The sequence below is a fragment of the Leopardus geoffroyi genome, chromosome D3, assembly GCF_018350155.1.
Source record: "Leopardus geoffroyi isolate Oge1 chromosome D3, O.geoffroyi_Oge1_pat1.0, whole genome shotgun sequence".
Lineage (NCBI taxonomy): Eukaryota > Metazoa > Chordata > Mammalia > Carnivora > Felidae > Leopardus > Leopardus geoffroyi.
In genome coordinates, this window is record NC_059339.1 from 57,027,771 (window position 1) to 57,041,949 (window position 14,179).

General features: G+C 38.9%; 1 protein-coding gene across 2 annotated transcripts in view; it reads right to left on the minus strand.

The window, feature by feature from the left end:
* Positions 1-4,581: 4,581 nt before the first annotated feature.
* RPRD1A (regulation of nuclear pre-mRNA domain containing 1A) overlaps positions 4,582-14,179 on the minus strand; it is a 68,514-nt gene continuing 58,916 nt past the window's right edge. Inside the window, exons 7-8 of one of the 2 annotated variants that reach the window (XM_045459550.1) lie at positions 7,887-8,084; positions 4,582-5,370 (exon numbers count right to left, since the gene is read on the minus strand). In XM_045459550.1, the coding sequence (XP_045315506.1) occupies positions 7,935-8,084 (150 nt within the window). In that variant the 3' untranslated portion in view covers positions 4,582-5,370; positions 7,887-7,934. Of the gene's footprint in view, positions 8,085-14,179 lie in introns of both variants that reach the window. The other variant, XM_045459551.1, reaches the window with a different exon arrangement.

Below are 14,179 nucleotides of genomic sequence, written 5' to 3' on the forward strand. Positions count from 1 at the left end.
ATAAATTAGAAATATATGCCATAAGCAAGAGGAAGAAACTTATGGGGAAAAGGGCATGTAGGACATATAGACTGTCACCCCTGCTCTAAAGAAAACGTGGCATGGGTTCGGGCACAATGAACACTTGCGGAGTTCTTTGATAAATTTTCTTCAAGGATCAGAAGAACTGAAAATGATACAACTTTGAGTTTACAACTATTTTGTTGGCTTCTACTGAGTACTTTAGATGGTATGTCTTTCTAGAAAGTGAGACTACTTATTTTTTTTAATCTGATGACCTCTGAGAACAATTGCTGAAATCAGGTTTCAGTTTTTTCCTTTAGAAAACAAAAGTACATTGTGCAGAAGCATTCTTAGAGAACATAAAATACAAATTACCATTTCATTAAGTGGCATACAATGAAACAAGTCTGTACATCCTTAACACTATTTTAATAACAAATGAGATTTCTAGGAAAGAGGTTTTAACGTGCCTACCGAACGCTGTCATATCCATATGATGCACTGAATAATGTAACAAAAATAGAAACCAAATCAAAGTTCAGAACTAAAAATGGAACAGGAATATTTTACCACATGACGCTTAAGACTGGTGCTAATTTTTATAATAAAAATAACTATTTAGAATTTGTAAAATGACAGCAAACAAGCACTTAATAAACCTCCTTACTGTATCTAATCTCATTAAAGTATTCAAAGGTAATTATTAAGCTGCCAGAAATATATCTAGTGAATGTTGTATTTCAAATATTACTATGACTAAGTAACATCTGAAAATAAAATCCCATACTTACTGCCCTAGGTTATTTTAACTAGTTGTTTCATTATAGAACTACAAGGATTTTTAGACTAATTTAAATAATATAGAGCTCTTTAAAAATTCACACTGAAAACATTTTATATTTAAAAAGATAGGTTTTCCGCTCAAAAAAATTATGTATAAAAAAGGGGGCTCCTGGGTGGCTCAGTCGGTTAAGCATCCAACTCTCGACTTCGGCTCAGGTCAGATTCTCATGGTTCTTAGCTCCAGCCCCACTTTGGTCTCTGCGCTGACAGCTTGGGATTCCCTTTCTCTCTCCCCCCAAAAATTGAAAAAAAAACAAAAAACATAAGAAGATAGGTTTTCTGTTTAATATTATTTTCAAGTCATCTGCTTTAAAAGAGATATTTAGCCTTTAAAAAAAACCCTCCTCTCTGCCATGTTGCAACTGCTAAGAAAAAATTCCACTTTAATCAGTCAATAAACTCAGTCCTTGGCAGTTAGCTTTTTATTGGTTCCTGGTGAGGAAAATTATGCCCAACTGGAAAAGGAGCTTTGTGCTGTTGACACAAAATTTCACGATTGTAACCGTTCTGTCCATCAATGGATATAAAAGCAACAAACCAAAGATCAAGGAAGTAGGTATTTCTTCATCAAGCTTGCCAAGAGGAGGAGAGACTAGCAATTCAAACAGGGAGAATGTTAAGCACAAATAATGACATTTGCCTCAGGCTAGGAGCCTGAGCTCCTAGGAGGTAGGAGCTAGGAGCTGGATAGGAAATGGAAGTCGGCATGAACCTCACCTGAGTTCTTGCACTGCTCCACATCAGCTCAAAAAGCAGCATGAAACAGTTTAATTTCCCTCCATTAGGCACATTCCAGCTGCAGTCTGTAACTGCGGAACCAATTCCCACCTGAGGGGAATTATAACTGAATCATACAAAGAGATCTTAAGAAGAGTTCCAACAGCATCAGTAGCACTCTGCTATTAACTTGATCTCCTGAAAGTACTACAAGATTTTATAACTTAAAAGCAAGAGCTGGGAAAAGGAGACAACAAATACTAATGTATTAATGCACAATTTAAACCTCTTAAAATCTCTCATTAAACTTGTGTTTCCATAAGTAAAATCAAAATTTCTTTCCTGAATAGGACGAAAAACTTCACTTGTACTGAATTTTTCTAGGATATCAGAATAAGCTAATGACTCTAACAATTTCACTTAACTTCAAAATTTCAGTTTTAGGAGCTCCCGGGCGGCTCAGTTGGTTAAGTATCCGACTTCAGCTCAGGTCATGATCTCAGTTTGTGGGTTCGAGTGTCGCATCAGGCTCTGTGCTGACAGCTCAGAGCCTGGAGCCTACCTTTCACATTTGAATTCCATGCATCATGATAAAGTACAGAACTGGATTTTAAAAATATTTATTTTGAGAGAGAGAGTGGGGGAGGGGCAGAGAGGAGACCCAGAATCCGTAGCAGGCTTAAGTTGTCACTGTATTTCATTCCCACTAGGTTGTAAACTTTGAGAGCAGACATGTAGTTGAATAATCTCTCTATATCTCAAAAGATTAGACACCATGCCAGTAGGTATTCATTAAATATTATCTAGAATACCCTTATCAATAGTTCATTCTAACTCCACTTTGTTGATGTGAATATAAGTAACTCCTCTGAAAACAACAAATGGAAAAAAAAAAAAAAAAACAACAAATGGAAATCAAAGCAGGAACTTGCACAGGTATTTGTACACCCATGTTCATTAGCAGTATTGTTCACAATAGTCAAAATGTGGAAGCAATCCAAGTGTCCGTTGACAGACAAATTGATATACATAATGTGGCACATTCATATAATGGAATACTATTCAGCCTTACAAAGGAAGGAATTTAATTCTGACGCGGGCTACATGGATGAACCTAGAGGACACAATGCTGAGTGAAATATGCCAGTCACAAAAGGTCAAATATTTTTAATTCCACATATATGAGGTACCCAGAGAAGTCAAATTCACAGAGACAGAAAGTAGAACAGTGGTTGCCAGGGGCTGGAGGGATAGGGAGTTATTGTTTAATGGGTAGAGTTTCACTTGGAGAAGACGAAAAAGTTCTAAAGATTAATGGTGGTGATGGCTGCACAACAGTGTTAATCGTCAATGTACTTAATGCAAAGTACACTTAAAACTGGTAAATTTTTTATGTGTTTTTTACCTCCATAAAAAACAAAACAAAAAAACTCCCTGGATTTAACATCTTTTTACAAGCCCACTCCAGTAGTGCTTTTAACTAAGATGTTGGTTTTTAACTTGCATAATGTCATAATTTCACTATAGCTTGACACGTTATGCAAAACATGGATTTGGTGATCATGGAGCTGCTACACAACCTATCAGTGTTTCAGGCATCATCATGTAGCGGTTAAGAAGCACAGGCTCACTGGGGCGCCGGGGTGGCTCAGTTGGTTGAGCGACAGACTTCAGCTCAGGTCATAATCTCACAACTCTTGAGTTTGAGCCCCGCATCAGGCTCTGCGCTGATAGCTCAGAGCCTGGAGCCTGCTTCAGATTCTGGGTCTCCCTCTCTCTCTGCCCCTCCCCCACTCATGCTCTGCCCCCCTCTGTCAAAAATAAATAAACATTAAAACAAATAATAATAAATAAATAAAACACAGGGCTCAGAGCCAATCTGGGAGCTGGATGTGAGTCCCAGCTTCACCATTTGACCCGTTCAGGGGCACACACAATTGACAGTGTCTTAGTTTCCTCATATGTAGAAGTGGAATGAATAATCAGAGTAAAGGACGTATGAAGTGCTTACAATAGTTCCGGATGCATATTAAGTACCATACATGTGAACGAACATTATAATAGATCATAGACTACCATTTGCTTCGAAGGGCATTGTTTCTCAAAGTGCCATCTACGAATGACACACATCAATCAAAATCACCTGGGTACCTTGCTTAAAATGCAGACTTCTGAACAGCATCTTTGGATATAGGTTCCACTGTGTAAAATGTCCCACTGCAAAGGTGGAAAACTGGAGTGGGGATGGATTCAGATAAAGTGACCAGAGGGCCTTCTAGGAACGGAGAACCAGGGACAGTGGTCAGAGGACAACATTTCCCAAACTTTCTAGACGCTAAGAATCACAGAAAAATCTGACTTAGTAGATACGTGCCCTTTATGAAAATGTCCCAAGTGAGTCTTATCACGGAAGTTTGGCAAATGCTGCCCTAGAGATTCCCACAGATTTTTAGCATATCCCAATCTGCTTTAAATGCAATATGTGGTGAAGGCCTGTGCTCCGGAAGTTCAAAGTACCAAATGAATCCGTTCACTCCAAACCACTTCAGCATTACTGGGCAGTAGGTCACAAAAGAGGAGGTGATCTTGTTCCCTCCCCTTAAGGAACTTACTATAGGATGAGCTGTAAAACCCTTACTTTATTATCGCATTACCTGGAATTACAAATTGTGGAGTAAGTCATGGACTTCAAAGTTGGTCTGGAGTACTGGTTGTCAAAAATGTGGTCCCTAAACTCAATGGCATCAGCATCAAATTGTTAAAAATATAAACCAGCAGGCCTTATCCCAGAAGCTCAGGGAGTGGGGCCCAGCAATCTGTAGTTTAACCACCCTCCAGGTGATTCTGATGTTCGCTCGAGTTTGGGAAGCACAGGCCATGCAAAAGGGATCTCCTTCAGCGGCTTCTCGGCCAGAAAGTCACAGAATACTTCCAATCCCTTGCTTCCTTCCCAGTCCATTAATCTCTCCCCTCCCATGTCACATTCAATCAGTCAGATTCACAGAAATTATCTACACATTTCAAAAACAACATAAAACTTTATTAAGAACATCTTATATTGTCATCAGATACAGCCAAAGAAAAAGGGGTAAACAGGGAAACTTCATCTTCCCATGTGCTACCGCCACCTCAGAACAGACTCACGTGCGGATGGCTGGAAGTACAGATGGCAACAAATGCTCTGTATAAATAAATTCAGTGTGTAACACAATGCTCCCTTTCTATACAGAGAAGAACTGGGTTTACACTTTAAAAAGCTTCGATATAGTGCAACAACTATGAAACAAGACTACATCTTTAGGAGCTATTTCTTAATAGAATACAAAGCAGTTTTGTAGCTTTATGTTATTTCATATAATACAAATTTGTAGAATGTAAAATTCAGAAAGGGCATTCTAACTTTCCCAATTAATTTGTACTTTTAAGTTTTTTCTTTCTAAAGATTTCTCAGAACCAGTTCAATGACTACACTTTAATAGATGAGCTGCTCATCTACCGTGACAACTGACAACCTAGTTTTGTTCTTTTAATTTTGCAAATCAAGACAACCAGGTCATCCCAGCGTTTGCTGATTCTGAAGGAATTCTTATAGAAAAACCCTGATTCAGAGTGCATGTGAGAAGAGGTACCAAAATAGCTGCATCTGGACTGGTTTTCCTAGAGGGGGAGGGTGGCCTTTGAGCACAGCTGATTTTTCTCAGACTCCCGGGTTCCCCCATGTGGTTCTTTTACTTACTGTAGTGATGGAAGGAGCGGAGGGAACTCCAGGGAATCTGTTCAAATGGCCACTCCAGACAGCTCTCTGCACTGTTTGTGGAGAAAAGAGTGATGGTATCCATTCAAACCACAGTACCCCTGCGGCAAGTGTGGGGACATGCTTTTCTCTTGAGGGGTCGGGCCAAACTGCACTCAAAGACGCATGATTTGCCTCATGTTCATACACAGTGGAGAAAACACTCATGATTTCGAATGTGGTATTATAGTACCCCCATCTAACCCCATTTGTTGAGAAAATGTAAGTCTACCTTTTAGAAAAGAAGACCATTCACTGCTAAGGCTTACCATGTTAACATAAGGCTGAAAAGACAACTTCTAAACCAGACCGTATCATTTGTGTTTACAGTTAGTGAGTTAACCAACAGCTTAAAGGTTTGTGGAGGACTGGTCAAAGGGTGCGACTGGGGGCAGGATTCAGGTTGAGTACTATCACTTATCACAAATCGCATCGAGCTCTTTAAAAAAATAATGCCTTTTTATCATAAATATTTAGAACAGATACTGGCATTAAAATCAGTATCTAAGTCAGAAGTCTGTCTTAAATGGTGAAAATATTCCAACAAACTTCGAATAATTCAAATCTTCCCAGGAGTACATAGTTTATAAATTAGTTTTAAATGGAAAAAAATATATTTTGAATGGATAAACCACCACTTTAACAGATCATAAATAAGGTGAAGACATTGAAAATAAATTAATATACAAGTTTTTGCTTTCACTTTAACAAGAAAAACTAACTTACATGGTACACTTTTAGAACAGGTATAACTAGGTTTTTATAGTTGTGCATTTGTTACCCCACCACCCCCATGCTGAATCTTCTTTTTATATAATCTACACCTAGGGACAGAGGTACACAAAACAGACAGACACCACAATGTGTGAATCTGGCTGCTGCACACCATTTCCTTAGTTAGAGTGATGTTACAAATGCTGATCAGGATCTATTAGTAATTGTCAACCACATTACAAGTTAAGTACATTCATGGTTAAGTGGATTAGGTTCCCTGGTGACCTTTGTGTGGTAGTGTTTATAGGGAACCTAACTACTACTATTCTTTCTGTGAGAAAATGTGCCCAGAATCCCAAAAGTTGACTAAAAGACTTTGGAATATAAGCCATATATGGATGGGGACTACTAATATGTGTCTATGTTCTGGAGAGAGGCCAAACTGTTAAAAGCACTGTTTCCAGAACTTTTGGCTACTGAAAATAAATATTTGCCTTCTTCACATAGAAATTCATTTTAACTATAATTTCTAATATTGAGAAAAAAAGAGTGAAGCCATTCAGACTAGAGAGACATAATTGGCTTGTGGGATTTAAAAGATGTTTTATTGACTATCTAATTTGAATCTGCTTACAAGGAAAAGCAAAATGTCTAATATGTAATGAATAAAAAAAAATGTTTATCCTAAGTCATTATTGAGTACAAATCCACAGCTTAACAATGTGATTTTAAAAAGAAAGCAGGAGAGCATGCAACTGCTCTAACACACAGGGTTAGAAATAAAAGGTAAAAGTACATTTGTTTTGGTAATTCTAAATATACAAATATAATATTTGCCAGATCTACCCTGTAGTGTAGCACTGCTTAATTTCCAAATATACAGTCATTCAAAAACCTTAAGGAAACATTAAAAATGTTCCAGGCTATTTTACTGAACTTTAAGGAATATTGTGTTGAGATATTAGAGCTAAAAATACTATTGTTTTTAAAGTTAAATGGCTAAGCGAATAATAAAAGTATTTTACGGTTCTTTTAATCCCATAGACAGCTTTATGTTAAAGGGATCAATTATGTTAAAAGGAGACTGATTTGAAAATAGCAATCAGTTCCAGAATCAAAGTTGTCGTCTCGGTAGAAGGTCAAATTTTACATTTCCAAAGCATTTTCATATTAACCTACTCAAATAATTCTAAATAGTTTAATCAAGGGGGTCCCTATTTAATACTCCTTTTATTCTACACTGGCAGCTGGAATGGAACCCCTACAGTACTATTGTGGAAAAGTTCTCTAAGCTTTGATCTGACCCTCAGTTTAGTGTTCAATTCCTGACCTCTGAGGAATAAGGAATCAAGGCATTAAGAGGCACAGAACTGCTATTTTGGTCAGGGAGAAGGGTGGAGTTTAAGTTGGAACATTTAGTCCCTTCTACAATCAAGTCCTAACTATACCATAATAAAGTCTCTACCAACTCCTGATTAGTTCTCACCCTTAGGAATTACATACTATACAGTGATTAGATATTGAAGAAAAAAAAAGAAAAACACTTGAAAATACATGAAGAAATAGAAACATGGAATTTCTCACAAGGCCCTGGATCAAAAAAATTTACAAAAAGATCTTTTGAAAATAATCACTATTTGTGAGCTTATTAATACACAGAGATCATCACTTTGTTTAAACTAAGTCATGTTAACTTACCAATAAAATAGTAAACAAACCAACATTTTAAACAATTTTATAAATTACTTGTCACTTCTTTTGTTAGTCATTCTCTCAACCATATACAAAAATAACGCTACAGGACTGTCCACCTAACCTGTCTCCATCTCTTGCAAAGTCCTGGGCCCTGGAAAGAGACTGGTCATCAGTCTTCACTGTAGATGTCCCCTGCAAAGGGCAGGTGCATGTGGCTTCCAGTCACGTTGGGTAATCGGGATAAGTCTGGCAGGCTCTGGATCCGGGACCTGAGTTCTTTGCGCACCAGGGAAACTCTGGCTAACTTGCGCTTGTATTCCTATAACATCAAACCACTTTCATTAGCATTCTGGGAGTTGAGAGAAGAGCTATCTAGCTCTCAATCAGTTAATGCAAAAAAAAAAAAAAAAAAAAAAAGGATAATTACCAAGTTAGCATTAAGATCAAAGGAAGGGCTTTGGAAATATACTACTAGATAAACTCTATTATTATGAAAAACCATCATCTTAAACAGTTGTCACACACCTGTGAAAAGAAGATTACCATGTCAATATAGTTAACCTCAACATGTAAGATCTTCACGTGTCCTTGAGCTTGGATAAGAAAAACCACATACCTGTTTTCACAAACCTAAACTGAAATTTAGCACTGTTTTCAATTGTGAATGCTAGCAACAAATCACAGTATTATCAGTAACTGTGAATTTGTCTTCAATGGAAACAAGCTGCTATGATATTACATTACAGTTTTTTAAAGCTATCTTGAGCTGCTGACATTTATCATGACTTTGAAATTATGGTAATTCTCAGACCAAACATTAAATGTTATTTAATGTGTCAATAAAGAAGCATATATTATTGTACAAATATTATGTCAATAACTGTACTTTAATATAACTTGTTTCCTTTGTAATGCTAAGCAATTTATTTTCTACATTAAAATACTGAACTTGAGGTGCACCTGCTCAATCAGTTAAGCATTCGACTTCGGCTGTGGTCATGATCTCATGGTGCATGGGTTTGAGCCCTGCATTGGGCTCTTTGCTGACAGCTGAGCCTGGAGCCTGCTTCGGATTCTGTGTCTCCCTCTCTCTCTGCCCCTCCCCAACTTGCGCTCTCTCTCAAAAATGAATAAATGTTAAAACAAATTTTTTTTAAATATTAAACTTGAGAAGGGCCCAAAGCTTCACCAGACCACTAAAAGTTCCAGTGGCCCCCTAAAAGGTTAGGAAACCTTGCAAAGAGTGGCCTAAAGACTCAGAAACTGGAAACCAATCAAGATCATGTTTGGTTTTGAGGGAAACAGTCCACTGTCTCTACTGGCAATATTTCCTTTTAATGGAAGTTTCCAGACTTCCACATGGAGAGACAGGATCCTTCTATACTCCATTACCTAGTAGAGGTGGGACAGGAAGGAGGTAATCTAGAATATGGGTATTCTTCCTTCCAGAAAAAACTAGAACATCCTCTTTCTAACCAAGGCTGATCTCACAAACAAGACAGAACAGGTGAGTGATAAGCTTTCATTCTGGGAAGAAGGCTGATCCACAAAGAGCTCTTCTTTAGTGTTCCTCAGCTCTATACATCAGAATCAGCTAAGAAATTCTCGAAGAAACAAATTTTTCAGGAGAAGCTCAGTCCTCCTACATATCAATTAAATGAGGATAATTTTTAGAAGTGGGTCCAGAGTTCATGGATTTTACACAAGTTCCCCAAAGGATGCTAATACACAGAGTTATGAGCCACTTTTTTAGTTTTTCTGCCTAAAATGAAATCAACTAGTGGGGTTTCTTTGAATGACTGAACCTCCTCCTTTAAAGAATAACCACATGAGGGGCACCTGAGTGGCTCAGCTGGTTAAGTGTCTAACTTCAGCTCAGGTCATGATCTCATGGTTCATGGATTCACGCACCACATCAGGCTCTGTGCTGACAGCTCCGAGCCTGGAGCCTGGAGCCTGCTTCAGATTCTGTGTCTCCCTCTCTCTCTGTCCCTCCCCCACTCATGCTCTGTTTCTCTCTGTCTCAAAAATAAATAAACAAAAAAAAATTAAAAAAAAAAAAAAAGCCCATGTGGGGAAAGGGATTTGTCAGACTTACTGAAACTCCACTGTTCTAAAGGAAGGAGGAAAAGAGACCTTGGAAGCATGGGGGACTGGGCACAGTGGCAGGCAAAGCAGGTAAAGTTGAAGGCTGGAAAAGTTCAAGCATAGCTTCGGGCACCTGAGAGAGGTGTCAATTCTTGCCATGTCTACCTGTCCCTGCAATTCTAATTTATCATGAAGATCAAGATGGAGTAAAAGAGAGTTTAATAGAAATCTGTAATCTCAAGGTATGATTTTCTTCTTCCCCATCCCCTTCACCAGTGATACATGCTGGAACACCAAGTAAGTTTTAGCACAGCAGCTCAGAGTGGCATACAAAGATTCACATTCCAGAGGCCTACTTCTCAGTAGGCTCTCATAACACACGTCCACATTTAGCACGTTTCTTCCTCAAAACACACCGGTATGGGGACAAACACTTGTCTCCATCTGTCTCACTGTTCTTAGCTGAATCACTCTTGAATACATAATACATAAAGCACTCTGGGGTCAGCATGACACATTTAAATGTTGTTCAAACATGCTCAAAAGCAATCATTCTCTGCTAGAGACTTGAGAAATGTCATATGTGCTGTTAGTGGTCATTACTGCTCAGCCTAATTTTTAGTTTCTAGCATCCAGATAGGTTGTTCTTCAACTAAGATTTCATTCAAATGATACTGGCAACTAAAAGCCTTCAGCTTTTTTGGTATATACTGCAAACAAAATATTGGTAAATATAAACAAAAGCTACCATTTATTGAATGTCCATTATATGCCAGGCATTAAAATATGAACTCATTTAATCCTCTCAATAATCCCATGAGAAAAGTTATTATCCTTCATCAGCATGTGAAGCCATACTTTCCCAAAGCTTTCTGCTACTGTCACAGGCAGGATCTCCTACCCAGAAGATTTAAGGAACTGTGGCAAGCTGTCTGATGTGAGTCTGAAGAAGAAACTGGATTTCACCTTGTAACTACTCGATTACATGAACCAGGCCATAGTCCTAAAAGTTTTAAATTGCTAGACTAGGTGGTCTAGAAAGAGGCTCTAAGATTTCACAGGTTGGTTTCATATGGCAACAATGCTTTCACCAGGATGTGTGTATTACTTTGATTCTGCGGTACAATAACGTCAGTACTTCTCTCAGATTAGAATCTTCACAGCACCATGAATGTACTCCCCTCTTTCATGGCACGGCAGTCCTGCCATATGGCAAGTGTATATTTATTGAGTACTGGAGATACAGCATTAAGCAAAACAGATGAGGTGTCCTGCCTCCACAAAACTAACCTATCAGGAGGAAGGAGACATAAAACATAATCTCAAGTATAAATACAATGAAGAAAATAAAGTTGGGCAAAAGGAGAATATGATGGAGCAATACTGGGGAGGGTTAAGAGAGGATTAAAGATTGAAAGTGTTAGCTTTCAGAGCTACTGACCTAGAGGAGGCTGACTTCCAGCATGATACAGCCAGGAGCCCAAAGGCCCCACTCCTTGGTGAGAACTATTTTTTTTTTATCTTTAAATTTATTTTTAACATTTATTCATTATTGAGAGACAGAGCATGAGCATGGGAGGGGCAGAGAGGGGAGGGGCAGAGAGAGGAGGAGACACAGAATCGGAAGCACACTCCAGGATCTGAGCTGTCAGCACAGAGTCTGACGCGGGGCTCGAACTCACAAACCGCAAGATCATGACCTGAGCCAAAGTTGGACACTTAACCGACTGAGCCACCCAGGCACCCCAGGTGAGAACTATTTTTAAAAACCCTACTGGCCATTTCAAGCCTTTGGAAATTATCCTAAAGGCAAAGGACCTATGAAGAAACATCTATTCCAGAAAATCCATTAAGAAAGGCAAGCGTCTGTGGTATGTAAACCAAGATATTCCGTCCCTCCCTACTCCCAGCTCAGTAAGGCAGAGTCCCCTGAGACTGCCGCCGCTGAGAACCCAAGGATCACTCCCCGGCAGACAGACTTTCCACCTGAGAAGGCTAGGCCATTAGCATGTAATCCTCCCCAAGCTACCTGTTGCTTACACTGTCTGCCTCAGGATAGTTTAGAAGGCATGGGGCTCGGTTCTACTCAGCCCCCACTGGTGATAAAAAGGCTCTACCTTGGATGTGGCAAGCTGAGAATGCTGGGGCACTCACAACCCTTGCCCCCGACTCAGGAGGTAATGTTCTAACCCAAACGGAAAAGCTAAGATGAACAGAGGCTGCCACCCACCTCTCATTTTCACTAAGAGCTCAGCTCCTACAGCAGGGGTAACCCTAAAGAAAAGTTTACTATGGTCCCCACCCCTAGTTACAGACCCCTGACACAAAAGATTTTTGCCTGACAGAAGAAACAGGCAATAAAACAGAACCTAATCTCTTCACAAAGGAACTGATTTTAGTTACAACAAAGCAAGAAGTTGTTCAAGCCTAAGGGTACCGCCAAGAACAGTGGAAGCTACAGTTAAAGGCAATTAGGAGATTCATTCATAACAGGGGCTAAACTGAAGACCAACTAGTTTGCAGGACAGAAACGCAATAAGAGAGTTGGAAGGTGCCGTCCTGGTGTCAGATATCTAACACTGGCCTCAGAAAGAAAATCAGTTATCTCGAAGAGGTAACTGAACCCCCATGTTCACTGCAGCATTATTTACAACAGCCAAAATATGGAAACAACTAAGTTTCTATCAACAGATGAAGGGATAAAGATGATGTGGTGAACACACACACACACATTCACACACACACACAATGGAATACTATTCAGCCATAAGAAAAAAGATAATTCTGGTATTTGCAACATGGACAAACCTCGAAGACATTTTGTTAAGTGAAATTAGCCAGACAGAGGAGCATCTGGGTGGCTTAGTCAGTTAAGCATCCAACTTTGGCTCAGGTCATGATCTCGTGGTTCGTGGATTCAAGCCCTGTGTTGGGCTCTGTGCTGACCACGCAGAGCCTGGAGCCTGCTTTGGATTCTGTGTCTCCCTCTCTCTCTGCCCTCCCCCCACTTGCACTCTCTCTCAAAAATAAACATTAACATTTTTTTTAAAAAACTAGCCAGAGAAAGATACATATTGTATCATTTATATGTGGAATCTTAAAAACAAACAAACAAACAAACAAACAAAAACAAAGGTGAACTCATAGAAACTGAGTAGAATGGTGGTTACCAAGAGCTGGGATGGCAGGGGGAAATGTTGACTACAGTTAATAATAGGCTGTGTACTTGAAATTTGCTGAGAGATCTTAAGTGTTCTTACCACATATACACAAAACTATGTGAGATGATGGATATTAATTACCCCAATTATGGTAATCAGTTCAACAAAGTACACATACATCAAATCATCACATTGTACAGTTTAAATATATAAAATTTTATGTTTGTTTTATCTCAATAAAGCTGGGAAAAAAGAAAGCTCTTCTTATTACATTAGTAAACCACCCACATTCCCCCCTCCCCCCGGAAAAAAAAAACTAAAAAAGACCCACAAAAACCCCTAAGCATTGAAAGAGAAAACATACCTGTGGGCCCAGCGGCACACCTGTACTGTATCAGGTAAAAACAGGCGTGTGGAAGCCTAATCTGACAAGTAAACCAATAGGTAAAGGCCAATACTGGTTTATCAGTTATTTTCAGAACCTTCTCATCCTTTTCTAACTAAACCTGCATTTTGCAAAAACAGCTTTCAAAAAATTTATTTTGTGTTGGGGTGCCTGGGTGACCTTTTGGTTCAGGTCATGATTTCACAGTTCGTGAGTTCGAGCCCCAATTAGGGCTTTGTGCTGACAGTGTGGAGCCTGCTTGGGATTCCCTCCCTCTCCCTCTCTCCCTCTCTCTCTCTCTCCCTCCCCTGCTCACATTCTCTCTCTCTCTCTCAAAATAAATATTTAAAAAAATCTATTTTGTGTATAAACTTTTTTCTCCTAAAAGAACTTAATTGTGTTCCAGCACCAAAGGGAGGAACCCGAATTTTAAGATTTAAGATAAAAAATTTCCCCAGAGCAAAACCATTAAGAAATTAAGTTCTCTCCTTTAGCAATAAATAATGAGCTGATATATATGGCTTTTACTGCAAATGTATAGTACTCTGGCTATTCTGTGGGTATGAAAAATTTGTGATGCAAATCAAAACCACAATGATACCACTTCACAACTACAATTATGGCAATAATCAAAAAAGATTTGACAATAACAAGTGCTGATAAACATCTGGAAGAAATGGAACCCTCACGCAGTGCTGATGGAAATGTAAAATGGTCTGGTAGTTCCTAAAAAATCAGAGTTACCATATAATCCGGCAATTCTGCTCCTAGGAATATACA